The sequence below is a fragment of the Passer montanus genome, unplaced genomic scaffold, assembly GCF_014805655.1.
Source record: "Passer montanus isolate IOZ18808 unplaced genomic scaffold, ASM1480565v1 scaffold5, whole genome shotgun sequence".
In the NCBI taxonomy this organism is placed as follows: domain Eukaryota; kingdom Metazoa; phylum Chordata; class Aves; order Passeriformes; family Passeridae; genus Passer; species Passer montanus.
The window spans coordinates 16743133-16762229 of NW_024369929.1; the positions used below are offsets into that span (position 1 = coordinate 16743133).

The 19097-nt window shown below is 46.3% G+C and overlaps 1 protein-coding gene across 1 annotated transcript; it reads right to left on the reverse strand.

Annotated features, from left to right (window-relative positions):
- Positions 1–508: 508 nt before the first annotated feature.
- On the reverse strand, positions 509–19091 carry AAGAB (alpha and gamma adaptin binding protein). Its single transcript, XM_039723566.1, has 10 exons — positions 19000–19091; positions 13364–13554; positions 12790–12886; positions 12040–12129; positions 9587–9670; positions 4801–4883; positions 4304–4397; positions 3561–3665; positions 3250–3299; positions 509–2673 (listed from the first exon to the last, which is right to left on the reverse strand). Exons 1-10 carry the CDS (start codon positions 19073–19075, stop codon positions 2596–2598), a joined length of 948 nt encoding a protein of 315 aa, XP_039579500.1. The 5' UTR covers positions 19076–19091; the 3' UTR covers positions 509–2595.
- Positions 19092–19097: the final 6 nt, after the last annotated feature.

Sequence of the window (19097 nt, forward strand, 5' to 3'; positions counted from 1 at the left end):
CCATCGTGTGTGAACTCCTCACGGCCCCCCAGGTTTCACTGGAATTCTCTGCTTTTGGGCTGTTTTTCCTGACAGGATTAAGAGAACACTTTTTCCACTCGGGTTTCCAGCCGTGTGGTAATGAAGGGTCTGGTCCAGGCCTTGTGCTGTCACCTGGCTCCCAGTGTCCCAGTCCCCGCTGGACACGGGCAGGGAGCCTCAGCCAACATAAAGAGAGAGCTGCCACGGCCTGGAACGCGTGCTGTGGGCCAAAGCTGGGTGCCAGGGCTGGGGAGTCTGTGCCATCCCAGAGCTTCAGCTGCAGCCTGGCCTGGCCAGGAACACTGGGAATGCCAGCCCAGCACTGGGAATGCTGCAGCAGCAAGCAGCTCTGCAGCTGGGACAAGGATGTCAAACCTGGAGGGACTGGGGCCTTTAAGGGCACTCCCAGCCCAAACCACTGGGACATTGCGTGCAGCCAGCTGGGAATTCTGCTGTTGCTACACAAACTGAGTGACAGACACAACTCTGCTTTCCCACTAATGCCCCTTTTATTCATTTCTGTAACTTCTTGTTTTGTAAAGGAATTCTGTAGCCAAAACCAAAGGGTCTCTTCAGAAAAACCCCAAACAACCCACAAAAAAAAACCCCACCAGCAAAGTACACCTTGATTTTAAACCACAACACAACAACCTCAGAGGATCATTAAATTATTTCCCAGTGTCTCCAGCCACACTTCCTGCCTCCATGATTTGTGCCCCTACAGACAAGACCCACATTTACAATAAATCATGTTTAAAAGAGTTCTGAGTATGGGAATGAGCTGCTGCTACCTCATAAAAAGGCAGCAAAGCACTGGGTTTTAACTGAGATGATCTCATTAAATTTAAAAAGTCACATCTCTGTCACATGTCTAAATAATGGGTTTATAAAGTGTCCAAGTCCATTTTTTCTTCGCTGCCTCCACTCTATTCCCTTGGCACTTTGGCCATTTATCACCATTGCACAACAAAGATTTAGAAAGGGCAGAAAGAATCCTCAGCTACCAAGGAGCCAACATGGAAACCATTCCCTGCCTGGAATGAGGCACCTGCAGGTCTGTGCTGGGACAAGGATGTGGAGAAGGTGCAGTCACAGCAAGGCCCCGCAGCTGCCTGGGAAGGTGTCCCTGGCAGGTGTTTCCTTGGCTCTCCCAGTATTCCAGAATTCTCCCAAGCCAGGTGTTTCACCACAGGGAGCTCCTGCTCAGCCTTCCCAAACCGCCAGTGAGGCTGCAGTTCTTGTCCTTGAACGCTGCAGCTTCCACCCAGGAAGGGATTCCCAGCATTCCAAGACACTGATGATTCACATTCACCTTTGCTTCATCATTAAAAAGGGAATTCAGGGAGCACTGTGACAGTGCCAGCAGAATGTAAAGCCATCAATAATCGATGGCAAACCCGTGTCCTGGGACTCGGCAATTCAGGGGATATGGGAAAAGTTAATTTTGAAATTCCTAACTAAGGGTGCTTAACAGGGTGGATTTTCAGATGGATAAGGAAGTTCTTGGGGTCAGACTCTTCCATATGGGAATCTGTTGGATCCTCTCCCCACAGATCCACTGCCGGTGCCTGCACAGAGGAGCCAGGGTGGCACCTCCCCTTTCTCCCCTTCACCAGGCTCCACCTTCCTTCCCTGTCCGTCATTCCAGAGGCTCTGTGCTGCTGTGGAAGTGACGGGGGCTCCATCCAGGAGAAGGGAATTCCCCCTGAGCCCTGTGCTGCTGTGGAAGTGACGGGGGCTCCATCCAGGAGAAGGGAATTCCCCCTGAGCCCTGTGCTGCTGTGGAAGTGACGGGGGCTCCATCCAGGACAAGGGAATTCCTCCTGAGCCCTGATGGGCACACAGGAGTGTGGGCACTGAGCCCACAGGGGCCCCAGGGGCTGGGGACTGAGGGCAGAGCTCCCCAGAGCAGCTCTGTGCATCCTGCCAGGCCTTGCACAAGGCTCGGGCAGGGAGTTCCACCCCTGGAGCAGCAGCAGCAATCTGGCATTTCACTGGGAATCCAGGGAGCGTGGACAACACCTGACATTCCAGGGAAGCCCCATCCTCACACAGGCAAAATCCAAACAGAATCCGAGCCTGGGGCCACGTGTAATGGCTTTGGCACTGGGCAGGATGGAGCTCAGCAACCTCCTCCTCAGGGCTCATCCAAATCTGGCCAGTTTGAGCTGGGAAAAGCTCCATGAAACCATCCAAAAGCCTCACAGCTGAGAAATGGAGTTTGGAATTCAGGAGTCACTTCCCAAGCCCCAGCCCTGTGTGCAGAGATAACTGGGAGCACATTTGTTTATTTAAACCCCAGAGAGGAAATCATAAAAATGTTCATTTGAAAAATGTAAACTCATCACTGTTTCCTTGAACCACACACGTGTCACCTTCCAACATCCTCTGGAGAGGAGACAGGACAGTCAGACAAGGCCTCTGGAGCCAGGAGATGTTGTGGAATGTGGCATATGGGGAATGCTGTCACCAAGGGAAGCAGCTACAGCTAAATGGGGTTTTTGGCAATGAACACTAATCCAGGGCAGGATCATTCCCTCAGGGTTGCTCTGGCACTTGCAGCTACAGAGGAATTCAGTTCTCTTCATCCGAGGAGAGCCCTTCAATCTCATCCCTGTCTCCTCCGATCGCCATCCAGAAGGCTTTGGCCACCTACAATGGCAGAAGAGATGGCAAAGGGAGACAATCCCATCACAGGACTGAGGATTTTGTATTTCCCACCCAGAGAGGAGGAGCTGAGCAGCAGCTAAATCTGGCAGGCAGCTCTGCAAGTGCAGCACATCCTCTCTGAGGTGAAGGAATTTCAGCAGCACAGAGGCAATGGTTCAGGTCATGGGAGGCACCTGTGATACAAAACCTGTGCTATTTAAGGCATCATTAACTTTCCCACACTTTTCCACTGACTTGTGGAAGCTGGCCAGCACCCCCAGTGCCTGCAGGGCTTTCAGCTCAGAATTCAGAAAGGGGAAAGTCTTTTTTTTATGGCAGTGGGGTGGAACAAGATGATCTTTAGGGTCCCTTCCAACCCAAACCATTCCAGGATTTTATGCTTTTCTGGTATTTCAACCTTCCAGGTTATTCAGTTTTTGGGAGATACCTGACAAGTCTTCCCTAGGATTGTGTGGTTTGTTCTCACTACTTAATCCAGGAACTCTGCAGGAGCAGGAACTGTGGCTTGGAAAGCAAACACCCATTTTGCTGATTCCCACCCCAGTTCCCAAGGCTCACCTTCTCTGCGTGCAGCTTCCTCTGCTCGTGAGGCAGCGTGGCAGCTTTGTCTGTGGGGAGGAGAGGATGGGGCTGTGAAGCTCAGGAGTGAGCAGTGAGCACCTCCTGCCCTGCATTTGGGAACCCAGAGCAACACCTGCTGCTGTCAAGAGCATTATCAAGATGAAGAGCAAATGAATGGAAAGAGCAACTATCTCTAAAGGACTCCAGGCAGGAGAACAGGAATTTCACAGCTTCCCAACTGACTGCTGGCTCTCTCTGAGCCGTGCAGGAGGTGCCAGAGCTCAGGTCCATCTCTCCTGGTGCATTACCTTTCATTTCTTTCAGCTTTGAGAAGAGCCTCTCAAAGTTCTCCGGGTCCCCATCCCTCGTGGTCAGGCTGGCCAGCTCCTGGATGTCCATATCCAGCATGGGATCTGAAATACAGCTTGGTTGAAGAGAAATGATTCTGGTTTCTAGCAGAAAACCAGGATTTTAACAGCTGCAAATTCCAATGTCATAGGAGAAAGAAACAATTTACTGATTGCTCATACAGACAAATCATGGCATTGTTACACTGGGGATTCATTTTATGAAGAAATCCTTCCCTGTGAGGGGGGCAGGCCCTGGCACAGGTGCCCAGAGCAGCTGGGGCTGCCCTGGATCCCTGGCAGTGTCCCAGGCCAGGCTGGACAGGGCTTGGAGCAGACTGGGACAGGGGAAGGTGTCCCTGCCATGGCAGGGGATGGAATGGGATGAGCTTTAAGATCCCTTCTAACCCAAAATATTCCAGATTCCATGATTCTGTGATACATTACATGTGAGCTCATCCAGTAGTTAATATTTCTTGCTGATTCCAGAATGATCTGTCCACAAACAGCCCCAGAGTGAATCAGAGAGGGATGAGCTGATGAGACCACATCAAACACCAGAGCTCACACACAGCTGGGAAGGCAGTCCCATCTCCTGCAATGCTGCAGTGATTTGAGGCCTCTCCTGCCTCTGGCAGCGCCTTTGTGCCCCTCATTCCCCTAAGCCCAGGGCTCTGTGTCCCTGCCAGGCGTGCTGAGCTCACCTGCAGCACTGTCAGGCTCCAGGCTGTTTGTGCCAGCCCCATCCTCTCCAGCATCTGACTGGGATTCTTCCCTGTCTCCTGGAGATGGGCTGGACTGTCAGGAAATGAAGAGATCTCAGTATCCAGTAATGCATGAAAAAGCACCAGCAGCAAATCAGGTGCTCCCTGCTTTTCCTTCAAAACCTTGCCCTTTACCTCAGCGTTACTGCAAAACCTGAGCCATGAAAAGCCCCTTCTGCAGCACTGGGAACTAACTGGTGCTGCATGAAGGCATTTCAGGATGGATTTGTTGGAGATTTTCCAGAAACACCATGAAATGACAGGTTTTGTTTTGCCCCAAAGGGGATAATTTGGATATAATCAAACCCATCACGAATGGAGCTTTAGTGCTCTTTCCTTTGGCTCTGTGGCACAAGGGGAGGTCCCAGCCACCCCCAGTGGATGAAGGCAGGGCCTGAGCAGAGCAGGAACCAGGAATTACTGGAATTTCTGTTTACTTCTGTCTCCAGGGTCTCTTCACAGCCACGGCTCCTGTTTGCTCCTGCCAAGGTGCTGAGGAGACCAAAGCCCTGGGTCCTGTCTGCAAACAAAGCACAAAGTGCAAAATTACTGCAAATACTGGGGCTGGCCAGGTGGGAGAGGGAGTATTTCACAGCACCACGAAAAACTGTGCCAGTGCACTTGCAAACAGATTTTAAGCAGAAATTTCACATCCTCTCTAAGCTTTAAACTGTGTCTACACTGTTTGCTGCTAAATATTCCCCCCAGGGAAGAGAATGTGAGCCACAGGAGATGTGGGGACTTTTTAGAGCTTGGAAGCTTTGGAGTTGGAAGCCTCTGCTCCATTGGGATCTGAGCTGGTAAATTCCAAATGGGGCAGCTGGAAAATCCAGAAGCAGAATTTGCTGTTCCTGGTGGCCAGGTTTATCCTCCATGGGAAGCAGCAGAGTCTGAGGCTGCACTCAGGAAAGAAAATTCATGCTCACACATGGTCTGAACAGGCTGAGCACAACAGTGATGGCAAAGCAAATTGTTAAATATCTAATTCAGGATTCCTGGGGGGATTCAGCCATCAAATCCAGGGCTTCTTCTCACTGCAAGGTGCTCTGGGCTCTCCCCACTGCTGGCCTAGGGTGTATCTCAATGCTGCTTTAAAACCCAACCTAAAAAGTGATTGCAAACCTGAAGAGTCATCTAAGATAATAAATGTGGTGCAGTATTTTTAATTTAATCTGGCTGTATTTTTAAACCTGTTTTATATAAAAATATGTGCATAATGGGTGATATGATGAGGTGTTTTTTACTAAGTCAGGTTTTTCTAAGTCAGTTTACTACTCCATACAAACTGGCCTTGCACTGAACAGTAAATATTTGCAGTTACACGAGGTACTCAGGAGATTTTTCTGCAAACCTTTGTATTTTAGTCAACTAAAACTGAAAAATGTGAAGTTATTGTACCAGAAATAGCCAGGAAACAATGACTTCTGCCAGAAGAAAGATTTAATGTTACTTTTGAAAAGAAGTATGTTCTAAATGATTATACTCATGACTAAGCTCTAGACTCAACTGCTGAGGTGATGTCATTTGGATGCTCTGCCCAAATTTCCCTGCCATTTCTCCAGACTCTCATTCTGAGGGGTTGGATGTGTAACTGGGCCCATCCAGCACTCACACAAACATCTCCATGAGAGAATTCCTGAGCCCCACTCCCTGTTCCCTGATCTGTTCTGCCCATCCCTGGCAGGTATTTGGGGCCACTGGCTCTACCTTATCCCTTTTGCTGCTTTTGCAGACCCCTGGCCAAAGGGGTGGGAAGAAGTGAATCAGTGGAGCTGAATGAATTCCTGGAAAACCTTCAGCTGCCTGTGAAGTCCAGCAGGTCAATGAAGAGGAATTGGAGGATAGAAGTTTGGGATTTGCATCCCAAAGCAGCTTCCCCAAGTTTCTGGGCTGAGCAGAGAGCTGGCTTTGGGGAAGCTGTGAGGGTGGACATGGAGCCAATTTCTGAGTCACCTCAGGCAAGGTTGGACACTGCAGTGCAGAACGTCCTGGAGAGAGAACATTCCCACTCTGGCACAGGGCTGGGTGCAGTGATCTAATCATGGCCCTCGTTCATAGCTGGGATTAGAGCTTGTCCTGCACAGAAAAACAGCCCTGGCTCCACATTCCCTCCTCCAACACTGCAGAACCTCAGCCAGAATTATCCCAAATGTCATACCTTTCTGCAAAACCTGGAGTGTGCAGCAGGGATCTCTGAACAGCAGCTATTTGTCCCTGGATCCATGTTTAGGGAGGAGGCAGACACAACACTGGGTTGCAGGCACACCCTTGGAAAACCCTTCCTATAAACTCCTTTTATTGGATGTAAAAGTTATTTCAACTTCTGGGTGCAATTCAGGAAGTGGGTGATGCCTTACACAGTGTTCTTAAGGCAGGAAAGCCAAAAATTAGCTCATCCCACTTACTGGAGGAGTCAGGGGCTACGATGGAGCCCAGAGCAGCTGGGGCTGCCCCTGGATCCATGGAAGTGTCCCAGGCCAGGCTGGACAGGGCCTGGAGCAGTGAGAGGTGTCCCTGCAGCGGTGGAATGGGATGAGATTTAGGGTCCCTTCCCAACCAAACCAGTCCCTGATTCCATGCTCTGTGTAGTTTCACAGGAATCCCTCATGATGCTCTGAGCATGGATTCAGCATTCCCAGATTCCTGTTTCATAGCCAAGTTCTCCACTGCCTTTACCTATTATTATTCCTCCAGTCTGTCTCCAGCTGACACACAGTGATCCTTACACATAAAGTTGGAATTAACACATCAAAATTCACAATTTGTTTAAATGGCCTCCCTAATCAGGTAATTGGCTGTGATTAGAGCCAGGCTCATTCCTGGCCCCACCTGAGGTAAGCAGCTTTAGCTGGGATCACTCAAGCTGGGATTTAAGCAGGAAAGAAGCCAAGGAGCCTCTTCCAGAGGGCTGCAAATGGTTTCTCTTCCTGCCACAGAGGCTCTTGCAGGACAGAGAAGGTAACAGCAGTTTAACACCTCTGTGGGGAGGATATGTGTTACCTGGAGAATGCCTCAGGTTCTCCTGCTCAAGGAAACTTCCAGAGACTGAAGGGAGCTCTGAGGCACAGAGAACCAACCTCCCACCAGCTCCAGAAAGGATCTGCTCCTGGCAGACTCCCAGGTAGGATTGCTTGTTTGGCTGGGAGTAGAGGTAATGCTGCTGGATTTACTCACAATTGGTTACCTGGGATAAACTTGTTTCTAATTCAACTGTGTTACATTTAATAATTATTTTTATGGATCTGTGTGAGAATGATGCATTTAATGGTGAAAGAAAAAATCTGAGGTTTAATATTTTAATGAATAGGTGTGTGAAAAAACCTGCAGCTTGACACGAATTGTATTGGGGCTTAATGCAATAAAATTAGGTTGGTGCTTGTGCTTGAAAAAAGTTATTCCTGCTCTGTCTGGAAATTTAAATTCTCATGGAAACAGGTTTTTGAATTAAGGCAATGCTGTTGAATTAAGGCTACACCTAACAGTGCTACAAGTATTTGCTACTACACATTTACTACTGGAAGGGTCTCTGATAACTCTTCCCTGCATGGCTCTCAACCAGCCAGGAATTGCAGGTCATTCAGTGGAAAAGCTGAAGTTGGATTTACATGGCAGCCTGTTTCTAGGATCTGGAGGAAGCTGAAAACAAAAGCTGTGTTACAGGTTGTAAAAAGTTTTATTTTAAGCAAAATGAGCTCAACAATTTCCCTTTGAAAGCACAGTCAGGCTGCAACACCTTCCAAATATAGCTCACTTCCTGAGGGGTTTGTGGTGGTACAGCAGTGCTGTGTGGGGCTGGGGCTGTGCAGAGAAAATCAGGATTTTTCAAGGAGCCTGACCTTTACAGAGCACACCAGCGATGTGCAGGAATTTCCCCCCTGTGAGGAACCAAGCCATGTGACTAAATTCTGCTGTTCTGTAAGGTGGCATCTGCCAAATACAGGAAATGTGTTGTTAAAAAACCATTTTTAGCACAAGTGAGATAACCTGACACCACCTGCCAAGGTTACCTGCTTCTCTGCAATGGCTACACTGAATCAGACCCCACCTTCACCTCGGTTCTGATGGGGAATGGGAAATCCTCAAAAAGCTGCATTAACAAATGGAGGTTAATCATTCTCATCCTGGTTTTCCTGAGTCCCAGCAAGCACTGCAGACACAGAGATTAACAGCAGCCTCTCAGTGCCTTAAATCATTCCACACTTAATTGCTGTAGGAAGGGAGAAGCCACAGCAGTGGGAATGGGATGTCAGGGAGCAGAGGTGTTGGAGGGTTGGTGGTGGGCTGAGGCTTTGTGAACAAGAAATTCCAGGCCAAGCACTCCTGAAGAGTTTCATCTTGCTACATTTTCTGGAGCAGTTTGTGTGATTAGAAAGGTGATCACAGGCTTTCAAGTAAATGGCAGGATCTATCCCCGTAACCACAGCATTTCCTTTTCTGATGAGTCTAAGCAAAGTGACTTTTCCAAAATTCTAACTCTACCTGATAATCAGCTACCTCAGGAAATTATCTGAGGTTGCCCATTTTTTGCACTGTTGTAAAAAAAATCTGTAGTTTCCATGTACTCAAGTGGGGTTTTCTGTAGCAAAAACTGCCCTTAAATGTTTGGCATGGTTCCTTTGCCAAATCTCATCTCTGCACCTGCTATTCTCAAAAAGCTCAAAAAACTTTACAGCATATTATAACAGTATAACAAAAAACAATTTAACAAACCAAAAATCCCCTGCAACAAATGTGGAATTTAACCTTTTCTTCTACACTGAATCATGTATCAGTCTGATAAAGATGACAATTACAACCTATTTCCTACTAGAGTTTATTAGAACAAACTGAGTTTTCATTGCAACCTGCAGGATTAATGGAATATTTAACTCAAGTTATTGGTAGAATGCAAGTTAGAGAGGGAACAGGAGCAGGAGAAGTTTTACACAGCAATCCTTTCCTGTGAGGGTGCTGAGGCCCTGGCACAGAGAAGCTGGGGGTGGAAGTGTCCAAGGCCAGGTTGGGTGAGCTTGGAGCAGCCTGGGGTAGAGGATAAGCTGAGCTTTAGGGTCCCTCCCAAGGCAGGCCATGCCAGGGTTCTGTGATAAATCTCACCCGCTGCCTGTGAGCTCACCAGACACCACGGCAGGGTGGAAGCAGTGGCTGGAGCCTCCTGCTCCCTGGGCTCCAGCTGTGCCTGTGCTGCCCCAGCTGCCCCAGTGCAGAGCTCCCACAGGCACCTACCTCCCTTCATGACCACGTTGGACCAGACGTTGGCGTTGAGGGCCTGCACGATGCGCTTCACGCCCGTGGACTCGGGGAAATCGTCTGCACCAGAACAGAGAGCAGCTCTGAAACACCCAAAACAACTCCAGAAACCACCACGTGCCTCCAGAGCTGGGGCTGAGGGCCTGTCCCAGCTTCTCACAACCACTGGCAATTCTGCTCCCAGTACAAAACACAGATTTTTCACCTGGGATTGATGAGAGGCACCTAAATGTAAATGAATGCCTGACTTCTTGGGCTGAGCTTCCAGGGATAATGAACTGTGAGCTCAGCATTCTGCAGATATCTAAATTCTTTCTGTTAAATATTTAGCAGGAGGCCTACATGAAGTAACATCTTTACAGCATATTATAACAGTATAACATACTTTAATATAAATATAATTCTAATTATAAATAAGTAAAAACAAACTAGTAAATAATAAATATAATAATATTAAAGTATATTATACTTTTTAGTGGATATATATAAATTTTATAGTATCAGACAAGAAACTTGAATCTTTCACCCCAAGATCTTTTAGAATGCTGTATAACATAGAAATATATTAGAAAATAGATATCAGAATTACTTTTCCTTCTTTTAGAAAGCAAAGAACTTGAGACAACCATTTAAAAAGGGTGTGATGCCTGTAAAAAATGGAAAGGGATACCGTAAAGCTGTCCCCACAATAACTAACTCCCAAAGTTCCAGTAATCATGAGAACTGCAGGAACTTGAAAGCCCAGGGAAGGCATTATTCAGATTTTAATTTATTTACTGAATAGATCTGACACCACTTTGGATCAAGTCAGTTTTCCCATTTCCTCAGTTTAGTCAGCTTCCCATGTTTGTGCAGGTTGACAAAGGGGGAAAAAAACCAAAACAAAAACCCAAACAATCCTTTGGATACAAAACTGTTTTTGTTTAGAAATCAAACTCAAGTGACTCAGGTGCAGTAATTGAAACTGCCTTTAGAAATGCATTTAAGGCTGAAATCAGATGTTTTGCCCCCTGTGATGCTGCTGTTTGGTTTGATATCAGAGCCATTATCAAGAGTCTCAGTTCAGAGCTCTTGTCCTGACTGTGCAAACAACTGACAATGAGCAAAACAAAACTTGCAGTTTATTTGAGATGAGCTGCCTGAAATGTCAGGATTTGGAGCTGAGATTGGCCCAGTGTGTTTACAGCATCTGTTGTGCCTTTTGTAACTCACCCAGAATGTTTGGGGGGTAAATAAGTTACTCACAGGAACACAGTTCCTCCTCTGCATGAGTCACAGTGAATCAACTACCAGATTAAACAGCTAGGAAAGAACATGTATCCCAATATTCCAAAAATTAACATCCTGAGTTATTACTGCCATTAAGTAAATTGTAAAGAGCTTGTTCCCATAAATGGTGAAGAGCTTGTTCTTTACAACAATTATTCAATAGAAAAATAACTTGATTAAAGGTTACTATTTTTAAAGCAATTAGTATTTGTTTAGTCTAAGGAGTCGTCACTTCCGATTTTCCCAGTTTCTGTGAATCAAATCTGTGCATCTCCCTCCTTGACTAAAAAAAAGGGAAACATTTTTAAAGGCGTGCTGGGGAGAGAGGGAGACTTCTCAGCTCCTCAAGATCCAATTTTAGTAGGCCTTTAAAGGGGGGAAAGGGGTGGGATGTGCTCCAGTGAGGATTTTATAGTGAATTATTTTTGGTGCCTGCCATGTGCTTGGAGAACCTGAAACAGAGCAAATGTTAGTGACTAATTCCTCTCCAGTTATCTCATTTTACTCCAGAGAGGTAAGGTGTAAATGTTTTTGTGTCACTGAAGTGAGGAGATAAGGCTGATGCTGATAAGCTGTCAGGAAATGCACAGTCACTTTTCAAGAGTGGAACACCACACTTCTGACTCTTCTTGCTGGTTTTTTTCAAGCTATAAATGTTGGGCAGCCAGTGATTCTGAAACTGGTTTATTTCCTGTGTAACAGCCCGTGTTGCTCTGAAATGTTTGTAACAACCTGTCATTTACAGCCTGTCGTGCCACTGTTTGTACCAAGATAACATAAAATAGTTTTCAAGTCTTTTTAAAATCAGAATTTTTCTGCCCTCATGCAGAAAAATCTTCCTTTAGATTTATTTTCCAAGCAGAATATAAACTTCTGATGTATCAATACAGTCCTAGGGCTGAAAAAGGAGCAGATATTACTTTTACGTAGGTGCTGCATAAACAGCAGCTGGATTTGGGAGGGGACAAATGGAATTTCTCAGAGGAAATAACCTCCTCCCCCTCGTGACCTTTTATAGCTGAGACTCAGCCCCACCAACGGGAGCATTCCATGCTGTAATCATGTGGCAGATCAACAATTGCAAGGGGCATAACTTTATTTAGAAGGTACTTTTGGGGCACTTTTCATTCTCAAAATGGCAAGAGAAGCAGCAGACCTACCATCTTCATCAGGCAGCTCCTCAGGGCTGAGCTCTACCAGCTCAAAGCCATGCTTGATGCACCATTCTTGAGCTTTCTGTCTGCTTACACCTGAATTGGGAGACAAAAATGGGTATTAAAGGTGCAGATTTGAGATGAATACCAGCATATTTATCAGAATATTTAGCTGTGTTTTATTCCCTCGAAGTTGTTTGCTTGCTCTGGAGTGTATGGGAAGTGTATAGCAGCTGGCATGGATCCTCCCTTCACTGTGGATTCCAAAAATAGAGTTAAACTCCTCCTTGGAACTGAGGAACAGAATCAAATGGTTTTGCAGAGGGTCCAATGTAGGTGTGAATGAAGACTTCTGTTAACTCTGGGTGTGACACTGGGTTAAGCTGCAGGGACACACCTGAATCCCCCAGCTTGCTGTTGTCTAGAACCATAGCAATTGTGTGTGCTCAATGCTTAATTGTCAAAAAAAGGAATTGAGCAGCCAAGTCCTCCCCATTTTGCCAGCAGCAGGATCATGCACATCCAGCAGCAGGAATGCCTTTTTGTCCCCTGCAGTGGCAGGACAGAGCTGACTGAGCAATCTGGTGAAATTCTGAGTTCTAACCACATCCCACTGAAGGTTTCAGCTCCTGCTCCCCAGAGCTCTCCAGGCCAGTCTCACCCAGACTGAGAGGCAATTGTTGATGTAATTAGTAAGTCAATTATTATGCAGGCTAATGGCTCTAAGTGAGGATGGGAGTTCTTTGGGTCTCCTACCATTCTCAGACACTCTGTCACAAACGAGGATCATCACTTCTGGCAGCCACTCTTCTGTCAGGGGCAGCCATTCGGAGACACCCTCCAGTCCAGTTTTCTACAGGGAAAAAGAAAAGTGTTCTTTGGAACATGTCCTACAATACTTTAGTTTTTAACAGCATTAGAATTGAATTATATAGAGAAATAGGCTCTTTTTGTCTCAACCTCTCTGCTTTCTGCTAAACCAGTTTTCATTGCTGCTGGTTTAGTAGAAACAATTTTGGGTGAAATGCCCCGAATTTTATGTTTAGCTCCCCAAATTCTGTCTGTCCTAAAGGAGCCTTTAAGAAGCAGCCCCAGCGAGGAATAAAGCTGGAGGTGGAGAGCTGGATCTGCCATGGCTCCTGAAAACCCCTCTTCCAGCTGGAGGAGAGTAGTGAGAGAGAAGGAAACTGCTGCTATTGTTTGCAGGGAAATTTAATATTTAATATTGATCTTCTGCCAATGAACGGAACAGCTTAAAGGGGATGGATGGAGACTCTGATTGATGGTTCTCACTGTGCTAAGGCAGGAGAATGAAGCAGAAGAGCCTTACTGTTGTGCTGTCGAAGTACACAACAAACGCCTGCACAGCCTCCGCGATCTCTCCGGTCACGTGGAATGTGTTTGGGACCACACACAGGTGGATATCTGCAGAGTAGTATTTGTTATCTATCGTCCAGGGGTAGAAATTCACTCTTCCACTCGTTACTGCACCCACAGTAAGGTCATCTCTTCCTGTGATACCTGCAGGAGAGAAAAGGGGTGAGGAGGAGGGTAAAACCTGCAGCAAGAAAATAATTTGTCTAGAAAAGTACAGTGCCAATGTAAATCCATCTTTACTATAATAAACCAGTGCATAATCAAGATCTTTAAAAATTCAACTCAGTTTGTTCCTCTGTCCCAGATTTTATTGCTTAGCTTTCAGAAGAGTTTATTTTCTAGTTTTCAATATGAAATATGGCCCAGAAGCTGCAGAAAGCCTTTTGTTTTCCTGGAAATGTCCTTTCAAGTGTTAACCTCAAACTTAGCACCTGCAAACAGGATGTATGGAGAGAAAACCTGAACTTTATTACAACCCTTGCATGCTCTTTGAGATGTAAAGATCTGTTTAACTGTGACCAAAACCTGAAGGTAACTAATGAGAAAATCAACCTAGTTCCTGGAATTCAGCTGTAATTCCCATTAAACTCCATGCAGGAGCTCAACCATTAAAATCCAGTGCTTTGCTCAGGTGCTGTCAAGCTCTGCCCTCCCTCCAAGGCGGGAACCTTCCCAGGAACACTCCTGGAGCTGGATCAGAGCTGGAAGCAGAGCATCCCATTATTCCTTGAGGGAAAGGCCAGGAAATCTTGCTCAGGCTGGATGAACTCGTGGACACTTTGGAACACAGGTCAGTTATTTAGAAAATGGACTGAGTCATCCAGAATTGCCTGGGGCAGGAGAAGAGTTAAAGAATAAAGCACATGGCTTTTCAAGGATTTGTATTTTAAGGTACTGAGAGTTCCTGGAGCTGCTGGAACAGGCTGTTCCCCAAATAGTCTGGAGATGAATTTGAATTTATCTGTATCTTATTAGTAAAGAGACAGGAAAACCTCCTTGCCAAGGCTGCAGTGATTTTTACAACTAAACTGCAAAGCTGAGAAATGGATCTGGTGAATGAGCACGGGGCACAAGGCAGGGAGAGCTGTAAACCAGGATTATTTGCAGCCCTGAGGAGGAGATGGAATCTGAGGGAGAAATGTGACCTTGGAAACAGAAACCTGCAGCCATTTCCTCCTTAAGAGGATGAAACAGGAGTCTCCTCTCTGGGCTTCTTAAAATAAGAAGTGCCACATCTAAATGGTTTTTCCAGTTGAAGTTAGATTTTATTTTATTTTGGATGGCAATTATTTTTCAGATGATTTCAGATGATGATCTTAAATCAGATGATACTCCATGCTAAGATTACCCACCTCACCTTGGAGCTGGGGGACAAAGATCCTGAGTCACCACCAAACAAACCTGGATTCTGAGCTTTGTATTCTCAGAGGGTTTGTTTGGAATATGATATTTACTTCCCCTTACTAGTGTTCTGACAGTTAAAAATAAGAAAGTAAATTAAAATCAGTCTGAGCTAACAGAATTACAAGTTAAGGCCACAAGAGGCTGAGAATAAAAGGGTCCACAGAAATTACTGAAACCCAGAAAATCAGCAGTAAGACTCAGGGAGGAAAATGGGGTGAGGAAGAAAATCAGCTCTGAAGTCGCTTGAGTCAGTCACAAAGGGAAAGAACCTTTATAAAGGTTTTCAAAAGCTGGTATGAATTTCACATTTGCTTTGGAAGGGACATGTTTTAGAAGAGTTCATGGACAAATTTAGGTCTGAAAGCACTGCCAGAATGAGGCCATGTCCCATTTCCTATTACCTGCTACTTGTTCCTGTATTTTAAGGGGTTTTCTTTCATCCCATTGTGCTGCTGATTACCCATCCTTCATGCTGAGATTTTGCCAATCCCCTGTGAAATTTCTCTCCCAGTAAAACTGGATGTTGCACTCTAAACTCCAAGGGCTTCAGGAACCTGGTGAAAGGATCCAGACCTGCTGTGTCCCAGGCTGCTTGTGGGGCTCTAAGAAATCACTGCACAACAGCCTGATCACTGCTGGCAGGAACTGAGCAGCTTGCCAGGAGTTCTCTCCCAAAAAAGTCACTTGGAACAATTAGATTTTGGTCTTTAGAGCAAACAAGCAGAGACTACAACAGAAATATACACTGTAACTCAAACTGAGCTCTCATTTGATGCAGGAATTAGCTTTAAGGGCTGTAGTTACCACTCCAGCATTCCAGAAATTTCTTTTCTAGACAGCCTGGATTTGAATGAAGGTAGGAAATTCAGGCAGAACAGTTTGGTATCTAATTTAGAGAGCATTGATCAGAACAAACTCCTAGAAAATGAATACAGTAAAAGGAGGTGGCCTGTCCAGCTGAGCCCTTATGGGTGAGTTCTGAGTGAGCTGCTCCTTTTTCAGCCATTCCAAGTGCCAGTGGCTGGCCATGCCAAGAGCCTGGAGAAGCACAGGAGTCACTGTGTGCCAAGGAGGTGGCCTGTCCAGCTGAGCCCTTATGGGTGAGTTCTGAGTGAGCTGCTCCTTTTTCAGCCATTCCAAGTGTCAGTGCCTGGAGAAGCACAGGAGTCACTGTGAGAGCAGAGCAGAGCCAGGCCCGGGCTGGCCCTGCAGCTCCATGGACAGGAGTGCAAACACCCTCCAGCTGCAGCACCACAGCTGGAAAGGGCCACGGCACTGACAGAGCTGCTCAGTGCTCCCCAAACCAGCCCCCAGAGCTCAGCTCCTGGGATCCTGTCCTGAAACGATGCTGCCAGTGTCCCAGCACTGCTGGCTCCCACTGGAGACGCCCTGGGCTGTGTCCCACAAAAGCACTGGGAGCAGCAGAAGCTGCCTCCTCGCAGGGGTGGCTTGAGGCTGTTTTTGGCTGCTCCAGCAGCCTGGGGTGGTGACCTCCTGCAGCCCCACAGCCCCGTCCTGCACTGGGGTCACCACAAATCCCTTCCTCCACTCCATCCCGCGACTGATTTGGCTCTTTTTGTACCAGAAAACCATGAAACAACAAACAGCGACTGACACACGAGATCAGTGCCTGGCTCAGTAACTGATCCTGGCTGGTGTCACACGGCTCCAGAACTTCCAAACTTCTCTGGAACCTCTCCAGAGGAAAAGGTTTCATCACTTCCAGGCAGTCAGGCACTGGCTTATGTTTTTCAGCAAGTTCACCAGTTGTGCCCCTTCTTCACTCACAGGTATTTATACATTTTGATAAAGCAGGCAATAGTTATATATATATATGGGGTTTTTTTGAAATTATTTCCAGCTATTTACAAAAATGTTTGCTCATTTTACTGACTTAAATATCAACATTTCATTTCATATTCTATCATACAGACAAGATAAATAATGATTTTGAACATGAGAGAGAACATGCCAATATTATAAAATCTCACATCCCTTCCCATTTTTAATGCTGAATCTTACTGGGTCTTCTGAAAGTGCAAATACTTTTGAAAAGACCAGAAAAAACTTTTCAGAAGAGTTAAATAACCAGAGAACCACATGCAGCTCTCTGGCAGTAACTGCCCTGTTCTCCAATACCCAAGTAGTATTTAAGCACTTTTAGCACCCTGTGTGTCTAATAACAATTTGTTGACGATTACAACTTCTTTTTGCAGGTTTTTTCCTCAAAGGGATTAAGGTATTTACCACTTTTTACGGTATTTTTTCAGATTGAATAAATGTTTTAAGAACATAATGCCCTAAATGCTCCCAAATCCTCAGAGCTGTCAGGTACACAGAGCAGTTCCCACATTCTGGGGCTTGAGAGCCACCTGGTGGAATAAACCATCAAAAATACTCCAAAATTACACCAAGGAGAAAAGAGAACCCAAATGTGCTGGGGATGGGGAGGAGGGGAGTGGTAAAAATCCAAAAAGAAAAGGAAGAACAATCACATCAGACAGAATGAAAACCAAACCAATCTTGTTTGCAATTTTGTGATCAATACATCACAATTATAACAGGCAGATCTATGTTGAGCACTTTAAATAGCTTTGTTTTGCCAGTGTCCCATGAATTAAAGCATTCAGAGCACCCTGCAGAAACCTGAACAAATAAAAATATATCTAGCAAATGTACCATCAGCTGCTTCTCATCCCCAAGCCATTTTCCATTTAACAGCAGGAAAACCCTGGAAGAAGTCTTGGAATTGGCCTGAAAAGTTCTGGCAGGCTGTGTGACCCCACCAAACCCTCCCCACTGCTGCCCCACCCTGCCTGTGTGTCCTTGAATGTTTTAGTCTGCTGCATCTGATTTAACGTCACTTGTTATACAAAGCAGGGACTTACAATGCTGATGTATTTATTTTATCCAATGATTTTATTTCTTTCAGGAGGGTTTTGGTGCAACCCAGTCAGAGGACACACAGACAAGACTCCAGACTTGGAACTGGGAGCAGTGGAAGCTGAGATATTTCAAAGTGAGTACTACTTTTAAAAAGATCTGAGCTTAAATTTTAAGATTTTCTCAGCTTAAGTAGCTTTTTGCTCATCTACCTTTTCTGTTTCATTTCACTATGCAAAGTAATCATAGGGGAAACCTAGAGGAACCCTAAGTAATTCCTCCCAATTTGTTTATACTGTCCTCAAAAATAAGCTAATAATATTTTTTTGTGTGGAATCTTTAAATAATTCAGTGTCCTGCAGCTGCTTTGACAGAGAAGCCTTTGCCTGCAGATCTTATACTGTTATTTTTAAGATGTGCTTTAATGAGCCAGTTCCTGTGGGCAGCCTGTGCTTGGTGAGGTCCTAAGTAAGAATTGCTCAGAAAGAGATAAAAACAAATCCAGAGAAGCTCTGAGGGAGTTAAATTCTACATCTCAGTGTGCACAGCAAACTGTTTACCAACTCCCTAAAAGCCAGGGCTGCCCTAACAAAGGCAGCCCACCAAGACCATCAACAGCTTCTTCCTGGAATCCCCCGATTTTAAAAATACCAAAAACTCCACCACAGTTTCCTCTACTGTCAGATCTTATTCTTGTGCTCCCCTTTTTAGCCATAAAAACGGCAACTGGTTCCCAGGAAAACCATTTCCTACGGAATGAGTTCTACGTACTCGGTACCCAGTGTAATCCGCAATTGTACCAGCTGCAGAACAGAATTTTTATCTTTCCCTTTCAGTCCTTCCGCACTGAGAAAGAGGTGAATTATTTCCTTAAAGCACTAAGGAGGCTCCTGACACCCTCTGCAAGGGGTCGGGGGCTGCGGTCCCCCCGTCCTGAGGGGAGGATTGAGACCCTGAGAGGAAAACTGCGACCTTCACGGGAAAAATGAGAAACTGAGGGGAGAGCTGAGACCGTGAGGGGCCAGCAGTGACCCTGAGGGGAAAACTGGGACCGTGAGGGGATGGCAGAGACCCTGAGGGGAAAATTAAGACCGTGAGAGGAAAACTGGGACCACTGAGAGGAAAACTGGGACCGTGAGGGGATGGCAGCGATCCTGAGGTGAGCACTACGATCCTGAGGAGAAACCAGCCTCCCTGAGGGCCGGGGCTGGAGGGAGCCGCTGCCAGCCCGGTTCGCGCGGGCGCGATAGCACCGCAGCCCCTGGTTCCGCCCGCTCGGGCGCCGCGGCGGCCCCGACTCACGTTTGACGAGCTCCTCGGGCGCGAAGCCCGCGGCACAGCTGGTGAGCAGCGCCAGCGGCCGCTCCGCCGCCGCCATGGCGCCCGCGCCGCGCCCCTTC

Excerpts from the sequence above, each read along its gene's own strand:
- AAGAB (XM_039723566.1), bottom strand. The coding sequence starts at position 19,075 with ATGGCGGCGGCGGAGCGGCCGCTGGCGCTGCTCACCAGCTGTGCCGCG. Across the intron at positions 13,555-18,999 it reads GCCCGAGGAGCTCGTCAAAC|GTATCACAGGAAGAGATGAC; the intron begins GTGAGTCGGGGC and ends TCTCTCCTGCAG. Across the intron at positions 4,398-4,800 it reads AAGAGACCCTGGAGACAGAA|TCCAGCCCATCTCCAGGAGA; the intron begins GTAAACAGAAAT and ends ATTTCCTGACAG.